General features: G+C 40.5%; 1 protein-coding gene across 1 annotated transcript in view; it reads right to left on the reverse strand.

The window, feature by feature from the left end:
- CATSPERB (cation channel sperm associated auxiliary subunit beta) overlaps positions 1 to 20,309 on the reverse strand; it is a 123,622-nt gene that overhangs the window by 66,603 nt on the left and 36,710 nt on the right. Inside the window, 7 exon segments of the mRNA XM_061394167.1 lie at positions 2,956 to 3,108; positions 3,686 to 3,732; positions 3,992 to 4,058; positions 10,070 to 10,102; positions 10,418 to 10,536; positions 10,677 to 10,772; positions 18,376 to 18,525. Coding sequence (XP_061250151.1) covers positions 2,956 to 3,108; positions 3,686 to 3,732; positions 3,992 to 4,058; positions 10,070 to 10,102; positions 10,418 to 10,536; positions 10,677 to 10,772; positions 18,376 to 18,525 — 665 coding nt within the window.

Below are 20,309 nucleotides of genomic sequence, written 5' to 3' on the forward strand. Positions count from 1 at the left end.
GTCTATGTGATCAGTTTGATTGATTAATTTTCTGTGATTGTGTGTGCATTGCATGCATAAATAATTATTTTCTTTTCTCTTATTAATCTGTCTTTTATCAGTTTAATTTGCAGGGCCTGAATTAGAGGGTTTGAGCATTCTTTGGCATTGCCTTTCTTTGGGATCGGAATGAAAACTGACCTTTTCCAGTCCTGTGGCCACTGCTGAGTTTTCCAAATTTGCTGGCATATTGAGTACAGCACTTTCACAGCATCATATTTCAGGATTTGAAGTAGCTCAACTGGAATTCCATCACCTTCACTAGCTTTGTTCGTAGTGATGCTCTCTAAGGCCCACTCGACTTCACATTCCAGGATGTCTGGCTCTAGGTCAGTGATCACACCATCATGATTATCTGGATCGTGAAGATCTTTTTTTGTACAGTTCTTCTGTGTATTCTTGCCACTTCTTCTTAATATCTTCTGTTTCTCTTAGGTCCATACAATTTCTGTCCTTTATTGAGCCCATCTTTGCATGAAATGTTCCCTTGGTATCCCTAATTTTCTTGAAGAGATCTCTAGTCTTTCCCATTCTGTTGTTTTCCTCTATTTCTTTGCATTGATCACTGAGGAAGGCTGTCTTATCTCTTCTTGCTATTCTTTGGAACTCTGCGTTCAGATGCTTATATCTCTCCCTTTCTCCTTTGCTTTTTGCTTTTCTTCTTTTCACAGCTATTTGTAAGGCCTCCCCAGACAGCCATTTTGCTTTTTTGCATTTCTTTTCCATGGGGATGGTCTTGATCCCTGTCTCCTGTACAATGTCACGAACCTCAGTCCATAGTTCATCAGGCACTCTATCTATCAGATCTAGTCCCTTAAATCTATTTCTCACTTCTACTGTATAATCATAAGGGATTTGTTTTAGGTCATACCTGAATGGTCTAGTGGTTTTCCCTACTTTCTTCAATTTCAGTCTGAATTTGGCAATAAGGAGTTCAAATAAAGAGTTCAAAGAATGCTCAAACTACCACACAATTGCACTCATTTCACACGCTAGTAAAGTAATGCTCAAAATTCTCCAAGCCAGGCTTCAGCAATACGTGAACAGTGAACTTCCAGTTGTTCAAGCTGGTTTTAGAAAAGGCAGAGGAACCAGAGACCAAATTGCCAACATCTGCTGGATCATCGAAAAAGCAAGAGAGTTCCAGAAAAACATCTATTTCTGCTTTATTGAGTATGCCAAAGCCTTTGACTGTGTGGATCACAATAAACTGTAGAAAATTCTGAAACAGATGGGAATACCAGACCACCTGACCTGCCTCTTGAGAAATCTGTGTGCAGGTCAGGAAGCAACAGTTAGAACTGGACATGGAACAACAGACTGGTTCCAAATAGGAAAAGGAGTACGTCAAGGCTGTATATTGTCACCCTGCTTATTTAACCTATACACAGAGTACATCATGAGAAATGCTGGGCTGGAAGAAGCACAAGCTGGAATCAAGATTGCCGGGAGAAATAGCAATAACCTCAGATATGCAGACGACACCACCCTTATGGCAGAAAGTGAAGAGGAACTCAAAAGCCTCTTGATGAAGGTGAAAGAGGAGAGTGAAAAAGTTGGCTTAAAACTCAACATTCAGAAAACGAAGATCATGGCATCTGGTCCCATCACTTCATGGGAAATAGATGGGGAAACAATGGAAGCAGTGTTAGACTTTATTTTGGGGGGCTCCAAAATCACTGCAGATGGTGACTGCAGCCATGAAATTAAAAGACGCTTACTCCTTGGAAGTAAAGTTATGACCAACCTAGATAGCATATTCAAAAGCAGAGACATTACTTTGCCAACAAAGGTCCGTCTAGTCAAGGCTTTGGTTTTTCCTGTGGTCATGTATGGATGTGAGAGTTGGACTGTGAAGAAAGCTGAGTGCCGAAGAATTGATGCTTTTGAACTGTGGTGTTGGAGAAGACTCTTGAGAGTCCCTTGGACTGCAAAGAGATCCAACCAGTCCATTCTGAAGGAGATCAGCCCTGGGATTTCTCTAGAAGGAATGATGCTAAAGCTGAAACTCCAGTACTTTGGCCACCTCATGCAAAGAGTTGACTCATTGGAAAAGACTCTGATGTTGGGAGGGATTGGGGGCAGGAGGAGAAGGGGATGACAGAGGATGAGATGGCTGGATGGCATCACTGACTCGATGGATGTGAGTCTGAGTGAACTCCAGGCGTTGGTGATGGACAGGGAGGCCTGGCATGCTGTGATTCATGGGGTCGCAGAGTTGGACACGACTGAGCGACTGAACTGAACTGAACTGAATTAGAGGGTAGAGGAAAAATTTTTATCTCCTAAAATCATGCAGGTAGAGCTTGTTCCACTTTTTGTTCATTTAAACTAACCGTTTTATGGAAACTTAAATATATACAGAGCAAATACAGCTTATACTATCCTGAAGAATAAGCAAAGCAGAATCATTATACAGACAGCATTGAATTTTGTGTTTTCATCAAACTGAATGATAATCAGAAACAAGACATCTATAAGGTATCAAGTGAAAGTGAAAGTCACTCAGTCATGTCCAACACTTAGTGACCCCATGGACGTCCATGGAATTCTCTCCAGGGGATTTTCCCAACCCAGGGGTCAAACCCAGGTCTCCTGCATTGCAAGTGGATTCTTTACCAGCTGAGCCACAAGGGAAGTCTAAGAATATGGGAGTAGGTAGCCTATCCCTTCTCCAGTGGATCTTCCCAACCCAGGAATCAAACCGGGGTCTCCCGCATGGCAGGTGGATTCTTTACCAACCTAGCTATCAGGGAAGGTATCAAACTATATTAATTATCATAAATAATTTCACTGAAGCCAATTTTTTATCAACTTATACTGCCAAAGAAAACAAGAACTTGGAATAAGCTTTGGTCAGGTACATTTTCATTATTGTGGTGTCAGGAGCAATCCCCTCTGGGCTTTAAGGCCTACCTGGTTATGGAAGAGGTAGACTGCAGAACTTTGCTCTTGGTCAACAAGAAATGTTATCACAGTTGAAAGAATAGTTTTGGTTCCTTTTGGAACAGGGGGTAAGCAAGGTAACCATTCAAGAAATGGTTCTTTACTGTAAAAACAAGAGTTTGCCTACAAAAAGAGAAAGGAAAAAGTAATGCCATTGTTGAACTCTAGAAGTCCTCATTAGCTTCTATAGGCAAATAAACCAATGGACCACTGTGTTGTTATCTTCTGGGGGCTGAGAGTCCAGAAAACATGGCCAAACATCCCTTTCTGGCATGAACTGTTAGATAATTGCTGCTGCTGCTAAGTTGCTTCAGTCGTGTCTGACTCTGTGTGACCCCATAGACAGCAGCCTACCAGGCTCCTCTGTCCCTGGGATTCTCCAGGCAAGAATATTGGAGTGGGTTGCCATTTCCTTCTCCAATGCAGAAAAGTGAAAGTGAAGTCTCTCAGTCGTGTCTGATTCTTAGCGACCCCATGGACTGTAGCCTACCAAGCTCCTCCGTCCATGGGATTCTCCAGGCAAGAATACTGGAGTGGGTTGCCATTTCCTTCTCCAGTTAAATCCAAGTAGAGGTACCACTGGGAGCAAAGAGTGGTTGTTAAGCCTTTCAGTCTAGAATTGCCATTCTTTAGATTAAAAAGAACCTATAAAATTATGCACAGCAAAATTTCTTACTTTTTAAAATATTGAATATCATACCTCACTTAGGGTCCTGTTTCTGTCAAAGGTGATAGTAACATAATCAACTATAAAATATAAAGGTACAGAAATTATAAGTAGCATCTATATTTTTAAATGTATCATTAAGTATACTCAAATACAATTTTCTTACATTTTATAACAGGGCATGCCTATTGCCTTATATTTAAATTAATTTCCGCCCCCCCAGTTTTAGGCTCTTAGCTTATACAAAACAAATCTATCTTTATGCTTAATTCTATTTTTATTTCATTTTATCTAATCTATATGTGCTATCTATGTTGAGAAAAGTTTATTAAAATTTACCTTCAAAGTGTTCTCTGTTAGCAAAACATCTTTCATTATACCACAGTTTTCCTTTGATGTAGTCAACCTACATAAATAAACAAAAGTATCATTTAGGCAATACATAGACTTAAGATATAAGATAGAAAAACATCAGAAAATTTAAAAGTTAGTTCAGGAATGTGAGGCAAATAGAAAGAGAAAAACTGTATGCCAACAAATAAAAGGTCATAGAGGGCAGGAAACAAGAATATGATTTTTGAACAACACACAAAAGAGGAATACAAAATTTTGCTTGATTAGCATATGTTAATGAAGATGCTGCTGCTGCTAAGTCGCTTCAGTCATATCCGGCTCTGTGCGACCGCATAGATGGCAGCCCACCAGGCTCCCCCGTCCCTAGGATTCTCCAGGCAAGAACACTGGAGTGGGTTGCCATTTCCTTCTCCAATGCATGAAAGTAAAAAGTGAAAGTGAAGTCAGTCATGTCCGACTCTTCGTGATCCCATGGACTGCAGCCTACCAGGCCCCTCCATCCATGGGATTTTCCAGGCAAGAGTACTGGAATGAGGTGCCATTGCCTTCTCTCTATGAATTGTCTATCTGAGGCTCCCAGGAGCTGTTGATCTTTCATTACAGTTAAAACAGGCCATATGCTTATCTTTTATTCTCCTTCAGCTGCAGCTAGGTTTAAGGAGTCTTCCCAGAAGCCTGACAGCAGCACAAAGCAATAAGAAAAAAATACAAGTTTTGAAAAATTGGTCATAAGAGAGAAACTTTCAAGAAGGTAAGATTATTCATGTTGGATATGAGTTATATGCAAGAATTTGAGATGGTTCTGTTATAGGTATCTATGAAAAAATGTTGCCTGCCTGCAGTAAACAAAGGATTTGTAGCCATCAAGCCACTACAACCATGACTGTGAGCCCCGAGGGAACTCAGGATGGAGACAGATGGGCTGTCTGCCTGCTGCCATGCTCTCAGTCACTGCAGCCAGCCCCCAAAGACACACCCTGAGGAGACTCAGGATGAGAAAGCACAGGGTACTGGTGCCAAAGAGCTGAGGTGCACATCAGAGGAATGATTTCAGGGAGCCCAGACGCTTGCATCTTCCCATACATAGAAAAGCACTAAATTCCTTGAGATATCTGGTTTTCTTTAAAGAAAACTTTTGATATTCCAACTACCTGGTCTTTGCTGCAAAAACTCCTTTTATATCCTGGTTCCCCTTTCCCTCTTGGGAGCAGTCTCTCAGAGCTATCTGAGAGGCTGTGTCCTGGGCTTATGTCCTCAGTTTTGTCCACAGAATAAAATATAACTCTCAACTTTTAGATTATGTAATTTTTTCAGTTAACATAGGAAGACTCTGACTCTCAAATTATTGTTGAGACAAAAGGAAAACCTTCTTACATTTTTAAAGATCAATAATAAAATCTGCATAATCTGTACAATAAAAGCCTTTAAAATATTTTAGAATAGACTGTGGTGATGGTTGTACAATTGTGATTATACTAAAGGCCATTGAATTGTACACTATAAGTGGGTAAATATTATGCTATGTGAATTATATCTTAATAACACTTCTAAACAAATAAAGAAGCCTTTTAAAATGGAATAGACAATAATTTATTTGAATTTCAATCTAAGGCATTATATCAAATGAGCCTGTTCTCATATAAATCTTTAGTGCTTTAGAATATTGTGATTATCATGACTATATATGGGCAATTAATAAAGAACCTCTACTGGGTCCAGAGATTCCTTTTTTTTTCTCTCTTGCTCTTTACATTTCTTTTTTTTTTTTTCCTACCTGGAATAAAACTGATAATACTTCAGTGAATATCCCTGGGGATAATTTAATCTGAACAGGCTAACTTTATTCCAAGGATGAGCTCATGCCTCAGGCCTGATTTAGAGTCACAAAGAGGGGTCAGGAATGAACACACGATCCAAGTCAGGGTAATGAGTCGGCCCTGAGACTTGGAACTACCAGAAAAGAGAGGCTTTATTCCCGCGGGGATTGCTAAATTGCTTGCACGTAAACTTGGTGGCCGTTCTTACTGACAATTGGAACAAATGTACTGAGAGTGAAGTCAATGCAGAGGAAAGCAGATTCAAATGCTGAGAAGACAGAGTTCGACGGACATTTGTTAGGCACAAAATCCAGTCATGTCTGAAAGCCAGATTCTTCATTCCTTGAATTCCCTGCTCACATGAGCCAACAACTGCATCTCCTTTGCTAAAATCAGATTTAGTTGGTTTCTGTCATTTGCTTTCAAAAGGTTCTGACTATCTGTTTGGAGAGAAAATATAGTTTTTGTTTGTTTGGTTAAGTTTCTACTTTGATTCATGAACCAGGCCAAATTTTTATATAATGTTATTTAATCACTTCAACTCTAAGAGGTAGGTAATGCTATGAACATTTTAAAATGAAGAAATTGAGGCTAGAGAGGTATATGACTGTTCAAAGTTCCATGCTGCATGGCTACTAACTTCCTACAAGACTGGATTCCTGTCTGTCTTCATTTATTCACTCATGGATTCTGCCAACATTTATTTGAGATGACCTATGTGCAAGGCAGGGTGGTAACTTATTAGCTGCTGCTGCTGCTGCTAAAGCGCCTCAGTTGTGTCCGACTCTGTGCGACCCCATAGACGGCAGCCCACCAGGCTCCCCAGTCCTTGGGATTCTCCAGGCAAGAACACTGGAGTGGGTTGCCATTTCCTTCTCCAACTTACTAGCATACACCAGTAAATAAAGTAGTTCTTGACATGAAAGCTAAAATCTGCTGAGGCAAGTCAGAGGGCTCAACAGACAAAAAAGGGTGACAAACGACAGCCATTAGTGGTGACAGCATTGAGACTGTACAGGAAAGGGGGTGACAAACGACAGCCATTAGTGGTGACAGCATTGAGACTGTACAGGAAAGGGGGGGACAAACGACAGCCATTAGTGGTGACAGCATTGAGACTGTTCAGGAAAGGGGGTGACAAACGACAGCCATTAGTGGTGACAGCATTGAGGCTGTACAGGAAAGGGGGTGACAAACGACAGCCATTAGTGGTGACAGCATTGAGACTGTACAGGAAAGGGGGTGACAAACGACAGCCATTAGTGGTGACAGCATTGAGACTGTACAGGAAAGGGGGTGACAAACGACAGCCATTAGTGGTGACAGCATTGAGACTGTACAGGAAAGGGGGGGACAAACGACAGCCATTAGTGGTGACAGCATTGAGACTGTTCAGGAAAGGGGGTGACAAACGACAGCCATTAGTGGTGACAGCATTGAGGCTGTACAGGAAAGGGGGTGACAAACGACAGCCATTAGTGGTGACAGCATTGAGACTGTACAGGAAAGGGGGTGACAAACGACAGCCATTAGTGGTGACAGCATTGAGACTGTACAGGAAAGGCACCCTTGGCAGTCACAGAGAGGCTATTGAAGAAGCGGTAGGAACTCTGAGTCATGGGTCCCTAACCTCCAGGATCTAACGTTTGATGATGTGTGGTGGAGTTGATGTAATAATAGTAGAAATAAACTGCACAATAAATGTAATATGCTTGAATCATTCCAAAACCATCCTCCCTCACTCCGGTCTGTGGGAAAATTGTCTCCATGAAACTGCTCCCTGGTGCCAAAAAGGTTGGGGATCCTTGCTCTAAGTGAAATGAAAGGGAGGGGGAGGGAATGCACCCTAAGGAGATGAAACATCTTGTCCAACTGATTCAAAGTGTAAGAAATGATGGCTCATTTCAAGGTGTGTTTGCTGTGCCTGGAAAGGGCTGCTTGGGGTGAGGAGCAGGCACCACAAGGCTGAGGAAGGCACGAGAGGCTCTGACCATGAAGGACTCTGTATGTCTCTCAAGAGCTTGGATTTTATCCTTAAAGAAGTGACCCCAGATGCCTGCTAGTTCCACTAACCAGATTTTGGCAGAGAGATTTTGCCTCATGTCAAGTTCCCAATTGAGGGCCTTTGCACCACTGTCTGGACATATTTTGGTAAAATCATTTCTTCAAATCATTTGAATTTCTGCTTCAATTTCACCTCCTTGGAGAGGCTTACTAAAATCACCTGGCTTAAAATACAGTATTATCTTCTCTTCACTCTCTGTTTCTCTTTCCTGCTTTAATTTGAATAAGCCCTTTTTACTCTTCACAGTCTGCATATGTTTGTGTACTTGTTCATGGTCTAGCTGCTTCAGGAGAATGGAAAGCTACAGGAGAGTCAGGACTTTATCTTGTATGTCTTTGTCTAAACAAGCCTGGCTCAACAAACTTCTGTTGAATGGATGAATAAGGGCATGAATAAACCGCCAAGTATTAACTCCTTCAAATTCCTGGCTGAATAGCCACACACATCCCATTCTTACTGTCCTTTCTTCAATCATTATAGAAGAGGCCTTTCCTAAAGGTAAATCCCTATACCTTTAAGAATAAGTTCACTTCCCCCTGCATTTTGCCCTGCCACATGACCTCACTATCTTCAGAACACTTGTAATTCTCCTCTCTCTCATCATTATCAGAAGTTCCTGAGTTTTTGCTGAAATATTTCAGCTCAAGAGGATTTATTTTAATATCCTTGTAAATAATAAAAACGTCTATGAAGGGCAACTTGTGCTTGTCTTTTAATATTGTACAAGCATTTACTCCTTGATGTGTCCATCCAAATTCCAAGAATGTATTGTACTGATAAAGCCGGATATGTACAAACTTGCTGGATACAAATTATTAATGGAAGCATTGTTTGTAATATAAAAGCAAAAGATTGGAAAAACTACTCAAATATCCACTCGTAGGAGACTGGTTAAGTAAACTCTGGTTAAGTTCACACGATGGAATATATGCAGCTATAAAAACACAGAAGGGTGGGCTCAGGTCTGGTGAAAAGCACAGATACGTTTCCTGCCTCCCTTAGAGTTCACATTTCTAGTTCCATCATTATTTCTGGCACCCCACTTCTTCAAGGGAATCTCTGGACGATAAACTCTCCTGAAGCCTCATCTGTGAAAATTTCTTTTCTTCACCCTCACTCTTGAGTGGTAAGAGTTTTTCTCAGTTTGGAATTTTGTCCTTGACAGTTCTCCTCCTTGCACTTTGTAATGGAAACCAGTTTTGCCTGCCGGACCTTCCCAGTGCTCAGCTTGACGGTTCTTGGAATCAGTGAAGCAAGAAGTCAGTTCCTTTTGCTTCCTGAGAAGTAGCTGCCTCTTTGCTTCAGTCAGTGTGAGTGTGCATGCGTGTGCCCACATGCATCTGCGCCCACAGGCCTCTATGGGAGGGGACAGGGCAAAAGGCTACAAATACTCATAATTTTGTTGTGCTCATATGTTGATGCAATGAGGCAATGACTTAGTTGAATCTCAAAACCTGACCTCATAACAGAGAGAGAGAGAGAGAGAGAGAGATGGAACAAAATCACACCCTGAAAAGCCAGAATCAGAGCTTATATGGTCGCTTGTATCATATTAGAAAGAGTGCCCCTTTCTCTTGGTAGACACAGACTCACATGAGGGTCAGGAGCAGGCAGACTGAGGTGTCAAGTGTTAAGCCAGATTTCATCTCTCACTATCTTTTCTTTACTTTTTTGTTTTTTTTTTAAGATTTTTTTTGATGTGGACCATTTTTTTAAAAGTCTTCATTAAATCTGTCACAATACTGCTTCTGTTCTATGTTTTGTTTTTTTGGCCCTGAGGCATGTGGGATCTTAGCTCCCCAACCATGGGTTGAACCCATGTCCACTGAATTGGAAGGTGAAGTCTTAACCACAGGACTGCTGAACCACTGGACTGCCCATCTTTTCAACTGGGTGCTCTTGTGCAGAACACATTGAACAGCCACAGCAATCCTGGACAGAACGTATAAAGAAGGGGTAAGGGCTGCCTATAAAACAAAGAGTGGCATTTCCTCCTTTGAAACAGAACAAGAGATCATTGCTTAATGGCTAGTGGAAACACATTTTTAAGTTCAAACTGTAAATAATATTGTAGTGTCAGGTATCATCTATATTATGAATTCTTGTCTTGCACTTCATCTCTTAGGTCACCAAGGAAATGAATATCTTCTAACAAACCCTTGGAAATTGAAAGCATCTTACCCTTTCAAAACCGCAAAAGTCTACCCGTGAAAGCTAGAAAGAAAGAAAAGAAGGAATTAAAATTTTTGCTGCAATCAGAAGGCATGATAAAACATAGCAGTCTAAATTACACCACATGTGTTTTCTACATGTATGTATTTGAAACTTCCCATAAATTCGTATAGCAACAAAACTAGCCATTTCCAAATGATATATTCAACACTATAAGGCAAAGGAAAAAGTCATGCTATTATGCTTTTACATTTCAATTTTAAGATATATCACACGTAACTCAAGTATCGAATATTTCTACTTTATATCACATAAGATATTTAAGGTTAACTTCTAGTTACAGAGCAATTTACCTACCATTAAGACAGAGGATGATGGATAACGAAGATCTCCACTTATAAAAAGACCCAAAGAGGTGAGGATAACTAAAAAATGATTTGTTAAAACCATATCCACCACTGAGAGCTGTTTGTGCTCTAAAGGAAGAAATCATATAATGGGTTAAAAGATAAGGGAAAAGTGATGTTTTCAGCAAAGCAAAGACATTTCATAAATATTCATCAAATCTTGATGCAAAGGAAAATGTCAAAGATGAAGTCACTGTTAGAGGAATTACCTTCTCCAACTTGGGAATAGACCATATCTGTCAGGTTATACCATTGGGTATCATCATAATCCCAAAATCCAGAAAAGCTGAGGCCTATGTAAACACCTACCATGAGAGAAAAGGGAAATTAAGGCAAAATAACTGCAAAGCGAGTAACTGACTCCTAAGGTGCTAAGGTTTTAGGAAGGAGAGCCTGTATCTGCCCCACCTTCCAGCCTATGCTCCACCCTTGCCCCAACCCCTCAAAGTGAAGTTTGAGTGTCACTTCCCCAAGCATTGGAAAGATAAAGTAACTTGAGTCGTACCACAGGAGTTTAGCCAGCCATCAAATTATTAAGGATTTTGTTTTATTTTGAAGGAGATCAGAATATGTTATCCCTAAAATATGCCACTTTGGCATCAGGGTTTTGAGCTGGAGGCAGCTGAGAATCAAGAAATTCAGAAAGAGTTCTCTGCCTCCCTTTTCCTGCTAAAAAGCAGGGCATTTTCTAACCACTTCACCTGTATCAGGAAGTGAAAGTGAAAGTCACCCAGTCATTTCCTACTCTTGACCCCATGGAATACACAGTTCATGGAATTCTCCAAGCCAGAATACTGGAGTGGGTAGTATTCTTCTCCAGGGGATCTTCCCAACACAGGCATTGAATCCAGGTTTCCCACACTGCAGGTGGGTTCTTTACCAGCTGAGCCAAAAGGGAAGCCCAAGAATACTGGAATGGGTAGCCTGTCCCTTCTCCAGTGGATCTTCCCAACCCAGGGATGAAACTGGGATCTCCTGCATTGCAGGCAGATTCTTTACCAACTGAGCTATGAGGGAAGTCCATAAAACCAGGAAGAGAAGAGAGCAATCTTCTCACCAGAGACAGGGAGATGATTCCAAAATGAGTCTGAATAAACAGACTTCACTAAAATAAGTCTTATCTTCCATGAGTCCACCCACAAATTTCCTCATCACTTCACAATTTCTTGTCCCTTGAGGTCTAGACTTCTTTCCTTTGTTAAGATGGTATATAAGCCTCCAAGTTTAACTAGTTCTCTGAGTTTCATTTCTCTTCTGGGAACTCCCACGATTATAAATATTAATAAAAAGTACACGCCTTTTCTCCTGCTAATGTTTTGGTTAGTTTGGAGGCCCCCAGTCATAACTTATGAGGATACAGGAAGAACTTTTCCTTTCTGATAATATCCTTCTAAGCAAAAATATGTCCCTATTTAAAGAATACAATTATAGTGAACAATACAAAAATTCCAGACAAAAAGATTAAAATGCAAAATCCAAGAGGGAAGAAATTGTGTTTGATTTACTTTATTTTTTGAAAGTGATTTGCTTTATTGTGATTTTTAAAGTAGAATAAATTGTTAATAAGGGAATCTATTTGTGGCTCAGATGGTAAAGAATCTGCTTGTAATGCAGGAAACCCCAGTTCAATCACCGGGTTGGGAAGATCTCCTGGAGGAGGGAATGGCTACCTACTCTAGTATTCTTTCCCTTAGAGGAAAGGGAAAGGCTACCCACTCCAGTATTCTGGCCTGGAGAATTCCATGGACTGTACAGCCCATGGGGTCGCAAAGAGTCAGACATAACTGAGCAACTAACACTTTACTTAATTCAAACTTTGAGAACTTATTAAAAAGAGACTGAACATGTTGCAAATACCAAAACCACTTTGTTCCTTGATCTTACCTTTCCTTGGCCATAGTAGGAATGTTTAGCGTCTTCTGTGTTTAAATGTGGAACATTAATATGAAGTCTAGTCAACATGCATATAACTATGTGGGTGGTAGAAGCAGCCTGAAGAGAGTTGATAATCTAATGCATATGCTTTGTTTCTAAAAGATGAATGCAGGATCACTCAGATTGTGAAGTGTGTGTTTTAACTCCTAGATCTTGTCTATGCAGGGAAAGATATAGAAGAAAATGCTATCATCATCCACTTTTTCCAGAAAGAGGAAAGCTAAAGACAAGCTTTGCTTTTCTAAGGCAAAAGCTAAGCAAATCACATGACCAGACTCTGGCAAAGTCTAGAAATATTTAATAGAGAGGTAAGTAGTAAAATAAAAGCTTATTCTGGTTGATATTTTAGACTGAAATTACGTTACAGGCTATTCTCTGTGACAAACTGGCCATAATTGTATCTCAGGGTTACAAAAGCTGATGTAGACAGACCATTGCAATGATTTTGGATTTTATTCCAATGGGCAAAGGGAAGCCACTGGAATGTGTGAAGCCAGAAAGTAGTGTGATTTGTTTTACGCTTGATATCATTGTGGTGACTGTTTGGATGGTGGGTTGTACTAGGGTTAGAAACAGGGAGACCACTTAAGAGGCTGTGAATTAGTCTCATGGAAAACCATTGTTATCGTGGCCTAAGATTTTACCAGAGGAGAGAAGTGGTCATGCTGAGGATAGACACTGGATGTGGCCTCATCCTGGAATGTCATCAGAGTAAGAACAGTCAAGAGTCTATGCTAAATTTTACATTTGAGTAATTGGATATACCTTAGGATGAAAAGTACTAGAGAGGAACAGATTTTAAAGGGAGATAAATCAAGAGTTTTGGCTTAGCTTTGTAACATCAGAGATGCTCATTAGATACCAACAGGAAGTGTGAAACAGACAATTAAGTGTGGGAGTTTGGTCTCAAGGAAGTGGTCAGCACCAGATATACAAATTCAGGGATCATCAGCCTGAAGGTGGCATTATTACCAAAGGACTAGATTACATTTCTCGGAGAGGATCTGGTAGAGTTGAAGACAAAGCCTTATTTCATTGACATGTTAGGGGTCACAAAAAATAAGCTAGTTTAGAAAACTAAGGATTGACCAATGAGGTAAGATAGATGTAACTATAGGTGGTGTAAGAAAGCCAAAAGAATAAAGTGTTCTGTTGAGAAGTAAAGTAGTTAACTGTGTCAAATTCTGCTGGGAGGGAGAGTAGAATGAGGATAAAGAATTGACTGTTGGAATTGGCAACACGGAGATCATGGGTGACCTTAGAATGAATTGTTTCAGAACAATGGTAGGAAAAATCTGATTTACAGGGGAATGAAGAAAAAATAGGAAGATGGAAAATGTAATGCCATCTACAATAAATTCTTCCAATCATTTTGTTTGAAGGGGAACAGGGGGATGAGGGATGGTGGTAAAGTGAGATAAATGAAGATTTTGGCTAAGATGGAGGATAATAGGGTATGTTTGTATACTAATGCATCTAATCCACTGAGGAGGGACAGAGTGATGATGTATGAGAGAAAGGTGAGAACTGCAGGACAGACACAGGAACAAGGTTCTCCAGGTGATTGGAGAGAATGGGATGCAGGACACAAGGGGTGATGGGCAGCCTTAGGCACAGCAGAGACATTTCTCATGATGCAACAGGCAAGAAGGCAAAGTGCGCAAGTACTAAGGCAGGTAAGGTGGCAGGTGAGTGCAGAAGCGATGATTCTTGATCTTCTACATCAAGTATTAAAGGCACAGCTGAGAGCAGAGAGGGAAAGGAGGTGAGGCACAGCATTTGAGGAGTGGGAAGAGGTGTGACCAGGTCACTCTGCAGAATGGGAAAATAAACATCCCAAAGAAGAGAAGTGGGATTTCTGGGTCGTTCTGAGTACCCACTTGAGACTTGAAATCATGAATTTACAGTGAGACCAGCTGGTGGAATTTTAAAGAGAGTCTGGTGTGCAACTTTTATCTAGTAATATTCTGCTCTGCCAATGGAGTAGAGGTGGTTTTAATGACAGTTGGGATTATGCAGGCAAGGAAGAAAGAGAAGGGCAAAGAAGTCACAGAAGTGTTTACAAAGAGAGACAATTAAAATTATGGTGAAAAAGTAAGGATGTTGAGTAGTGAAAAAAAGTGGTGGGGAAAACATATTGATGTCTCCAAGAAATCCAAGAAATGTCAGACTGTGAATAGTAGGGTAGGCTGAAAGTACAGAAGGTAGTGCACAGAGCATGAGATGATTGTACTGGAGATTTTGGAGGCAATAACAATATCAGAGACAACAAGGTCAAGAAAATGACAACAGATGTAAGATGGGGGAAAGATCACTGGGGAAGAACAGGCCTTGAAAGCATTGGTCCATATGGGTGGTGAAATCACCAAAAATAGTAACAAAAATAAAGTGGAGAGAAAGGTAGGGGTCCAGATGCTAAACTCATAAATGAAAGTGAGTGATGGGAAGGTTGTCATACACTGGCAGCCAAGAATAGTTAGAGGGAGTAAAGTCTGAATTCAAAGGGATTGAACATTTTCAAAGAGAAGACAGGAGTTAATTATTAAGAAGTAGCCCTTAAGGAATGAGGACAATGACCCCTGAGACCCAAACATGTGCCATGTGAGACAGCTTCAGAGAAAAGAATAATAACTGGGATTGGCCAGATTACTCTTTACAGCAACTGAGGGGACCATTCAGAGAAAAGAGTAGTAGTATGGGGGAATTTACTGATAACAGACCACATATTCCAATGAATGGATTTGGGAGAATGGAGATGGACAGACATTTCAGTTCAGTTCAGTTGTTCAGTTGTGTCCAACTCTTTGCGACCCCATGAAGTGCAGCACACCAGGTCTCCCTGTCCATTGCCAGCTCCTGGAGTTTACTCAAACTCATGTCCATTGAGTTGGTAATGCCATCCAACCATCTCATCCTCTCAACCATCCTTATCCTCCTGCCTTCAATCCTTCCCAGCATCAGGGACTTTTCTAATGAGTCAGTTCTTTGCATCAGGTAGCCAAAGTATTGAAGCTTCAGCTTTAGCATCAGTCCTTCCAATGAATATTCAGGACTGATTTCCTTTAGGATGGACTGGTTGGATATCCTTACAGTCCAAGGGGCTCTCAAGAGTCTTCTCCAATACCACAGTTCAAAAGCATCAATTCTTCAGCACTCAGCTGTCTTTACAGTCCAACTCTCACATCCATACATGACTACTGAAAAAACCATACCTTTGACTAGACAGACCTTTGTTGGCAAAGTAATGTCTCTGCTTTTTAATATGCTGTCTAGGTTGATCATAACATCTTTTTAATTTCATGGCTGCAGTCACCATCTGCAGTGATTTTGGAGCCCCCCAGAATAAAGTCTGTCACTGTTTCCATTGTTTCCCCATCTATTTGCCATGAAGTGATGGGACCAGATGCCACAATCTTAGTTTTCTGAATGTTGTTTGGGTGAAATTAAAGGAAATTCAGAATAGTATGTGGTATAAAGTAGCCAAAAGTGACCTGGAGGCTTGGGTTTCTATAGTGACATAAAATTGGGGTGAGAGGCATGATGGATGTATCAGGAGTGTCATAGAGGAAGAAGATGGGTAATAAGTCCAGACTGGAATATATGGACCATATGAGGCTCCTGGATTCCTGTTCTCACCATTGACTCCATTTGGGATGAAGCCTCATTGTTGTGGGGAGGGCAGATGAACCAAAGCCTCACAAAGGAATGGTCAGTGGCAGCCTGATACTATGGGAACTTATTTTCTGTTTCAGCACACCAGTGGCCAGCTGAGGGAAAAAGTGGGTTCATCTAAAAAAAGATTTCCAAAACTTTCTTTTCTCCAGATGTTGAAGTGATCGAGTGAGTGAGACCCTGAGGAACTGAAACTTGCCTTGTCTCCTATGATTCTCGGGGGTGTGGCAGGATGCAGAGACTGGCTCCTCTCCTCTCACAAAAGAATGGCAGGTTTGGACAGAGAAAAGAGGAGGGGGCCCTGGCCTTGCATCCATGGAACAAAGCTAGAAGAGGAGCTGAGTTTCCATCTGGTTGAGAGAGAGGAAAATGAGACACTGAACAAAATTAGTTCAGTTTCTCACTAAACTAATTCTGCACAAAGCAGCCTGGAGCTAGGATAATTAAAAGACTGCAAGTCGTTGGAATGCAAAGAAATTTGGGGCAATGCTATCTATATATCCCTATACCAGCGTATATTACTTGAATCTATTACTTTATCATGGTAGGGCAACCTATTGTGCTGTTTTATTCTTTAAAATCATGTTTGTTAGTCATTTTCCTTTAGTCTCCCACATGAATTTTGGTATTGGCTTACCAATTTCCATACACACAAAAATACAGCTGTAATTTTTCTTGGATTTGTATTGAATTGATTGATAAATTTTGAGAGAACTAATATTTTTACATAAAATCTTTTTTAGTCTCTTTTTATAGCCTTCATTAAAATTTTATAATTTCTACACAAGCCTTGCAAGTCTTTTTTGGCTTATTTCTAGGTCCCTATGAGGTTTTATTACTCTCTGAATAGGGTTTTTAAATTTATAATCTTTAATCAGTCTTTAGTGGAGTGGTTTTTATGTACTGTTATGTTTGTCAATTCCATAGCATTCCCATACTTGTTCTGATAGTTTGTCTGTTGATTCTTTTGGATTTTTATATAGATACACATATAATCCATGGGTGATAAAATTTGTTTCCTATTTTTTTTTTCCTTTAGAAATATCAGATTTGGGGTCACTGAAGTCATCAATGACCTAAGAAAAACAATCTAGAATAAGACAATTAGTAATTGAAATGTGTAGGATGCTATTAATTATAATAATAATAGAAAAACACATAACAAAATAATGTGACACCTCAGAACAACTTTACCTATTCACATGTGGCAGGAATAGAAGATAGATTAGAACTGCAATGAATTATCTCTGGGAAGAAAGAACATATAACGGAGGACAGAGTGTCAAGTGGGGCTTCCCTGGTGGCTCAGATGGTAAAGCATTGAGAGAGTCATTTCCTAGGCAGGTTGATAAGAAGTCTAGGGGTCCCCAAGGAGAGAGGGGTCTAGAATTCTCAAGGAGGAAGAAAGGACAAACTTTTTTTCCCCTCTACATTCCTTAGGATTATATAACAATAATGTATCCTGTCTGAGGACAGTCTCTGGATTAAACTTTCTGGCTAATCCTGTTATCTTAAAATGTAAATTATGGGAGTAGGTCTGTTGAGGTCTTTACAACCCCCAGACATTCTTTTGATTCATTGGAGAGTATATAACTCCACTGCCAACACTAGCAACTGCTAACTGCTGCTAACACTGCTAACACTGCCCTCTTCTGATGCCTATGTCAGAAGCTTTCTCTATCTCTTTTATACTTTAATAAAACTTTATTACACAAAAGCTCTGAGCAATCAAGCCTCCTTCGTCTCTGGCCCCGGATTGAATTCTTCTCCTCTGGAGGCCAAGAATCCCGGCATCTTTTTGTGGTTCAGCAACAACCTTTCAGCATCTGCCTGCAATGAGGAAGACTCGGGTTCGATCCCTGGGTTGGGAAGATACCCTGGAGAAGGAAATGGCAACCCACTCCAGTACTCTTGCCTGGAAAATTCCATGGATGGAGGATCCTGGTAGGCTACAGTCCATGGGGTCACAAAGAGTCAGACACGACTGAGTGACTTCACTTTCTGATAAACCTTTTTATCCTCTGCTGTACAGAAGCAGTGGGTATTTCCAAACATAAATCACCAGAGTATCAAGGAAATTTGGAGAGACATTAAAGTTAGTAGTAACATGGCAAAATGTCACAGAGAAAAAAGTTTACCGCACTAGCAAGCAGACAAGGGAAAGTGACAAAGTTCTTAGGTATTTTTAGGAAACATTTTCACTCCATTATGCCTGCATGTTTAACTTGCACTTCCAATTAAACATAACTGTCATATAATATAAAATGCCATCCCCAATTCTGAATAAAGTCGCAAACTTACCATCAAATGTTGTGTTCATAACGAAGCCAAGTAATGCCACATCGTTGGCACAGGGACACTTTGTCGTTTTGAGATCTACCACATGTGGATATAATCGCTGGATTGTTCTTTTTTTCATCATAGTCCCAAGTTTCCAGTGAAGGATAGGTTCTGTGGAAATCAAGTTTTGGTGTTTAAATTACAGTAACGCTCTTGAAAATAGAACATTACTGCTTTCTTTTTTTCTGTCTTTTTTAAAAATTAAAAAAAATTAAATTGAAGTATAGCTGATTTATAATGTTGTGTTAATTACTGTTGTACTACAAAACGATTCTGCTATACATACATAGCAACATATATATGTGTGCATATACATATTCTCTTTTACATATTCTTTTCCATTATGGTTTATCACAAGGTACTGAGTGTAGTTCTCTATACTATACAATAGGACCTTGTTGTTTATCCAGTCTATATGGATACCCATTCTATATGAATCAGAAGTTTGCATTTGTTAATCCCAAACTCCCAATCTCTCCTTCTACCCACTCCCCTTGGCAACCATCAGTCTATTCTCTATGTCCATGATTCTGTTTCTGTTTCACAGATAGGTATTTGTGTCATACTTTAGATTCCACATATAAGTGATATCATATGGTATTTATCTTTCTGACTTACTTCACTTTGTATGATAATTTCTACATGCATGTTTCTGCATCCATGATCCTGCAAAGGGCATTATTTCATTTTTTATGGCTGAGTAATATTCCATTGTGCACAGGAGCAGTGGCTGCGCCAGCATAGGAGCAGCCTAGAAGAACTACCCCATGTCCAAGGTCAGGGGTGGTGGTTGAGAGGAGCTACCCCACATCCAAGGTCAGGGGCAGCGGCTGAGAGGAGATACTCCACGTCCAAGGTAAGGAGCAGTGGCTGCACTTTGCTGGAGCAGCTGTGAAGAGATAACCCACATCCAAGGTAAGAGAAACCCAAGTAAGATGGTAGGCGCTGACAGAGGGCGACAGAGGGCGACAGAGGGCATCAAAGGGCACACAGACTGAAACCACAATCACAGACAACTAGCCAATCTGATCACATGGACAAGAGCCTTGTCTAACTCAATGAAACTAAGCCATGCCATGTGGGGCCACCCAAGATGGATGGGTCATGGTGGAGAGGTCTGACAGAATGTGGTCCACTAGAGAAGGGAATGGCAAACCACTTCAGTATTCTTGCCTTGAGAGTCCCATGAAAAGTATGAAAAGGCAAAAAGATAGGACACTGAAAGAGGAACTCCCCAGGTCAGTAGGTGCCCAATATGCTACTGGAGATCAGTAGAGAAATAAATCCAGAAAGAATGAAGGGATGGAGCCAAAGCAAAAACAACATCCAGTTGTGGATGGGACTGGTGATAGAAGCAAGGTCCAATACTGTAAAGAGCAATATTGCATATAGGAACCTGGAATGTCAGGTCCATGAATCAAGGCAAATTGGAAGTGGTCAAACAGGAGATGGCAAGAATGAATATCGACATTCTAGGAATCAGCAAACTAAGATGGACTGGAATGGGTGAATTTAACTCAGATGACCATTATATCTACTACTGTGGGCAGGAATCCCATAGAAGAAATGGAGTAGCCATCATAGTCAACAAAAGAGTACGAAATGCTGTACTTGGATGCAATCTCAAAAATGACAGAATGATCTCTGTTCATTTCCAAGGCAAACCATTCAATATCATGGTGATCCAAGTCTATGCTCCGACCAGTAATGCTGAAGAAGCTGAAGTTGAATGGTTCTATGAAGACCTACAAGACGTTCAAGAACTAACACCCCCCAAAAGATGTCCTTTTCATTATAGGGGACTGGAATGCAAAAGTAGGAAGTCAAGAAACACCTGGAGTAACAGGCAAATTTGGCCTTGGAGTACAGAATGAAGCAGGGCAAAGGCTAATAGA

This window comes from Bos javanicus, chromosome 21 (genome assembly GCF_032452875.1).
Source record: "Bos javanicus breed banteng chromosome 21, ARS-OSU_banteng_1.0, whole genome shotgun sequence".
NCBI lineage: Eukaryota > Metazoa > Chordata > Mammalia > Artiodactyla > Bovidae > Bos > Bos javanicus.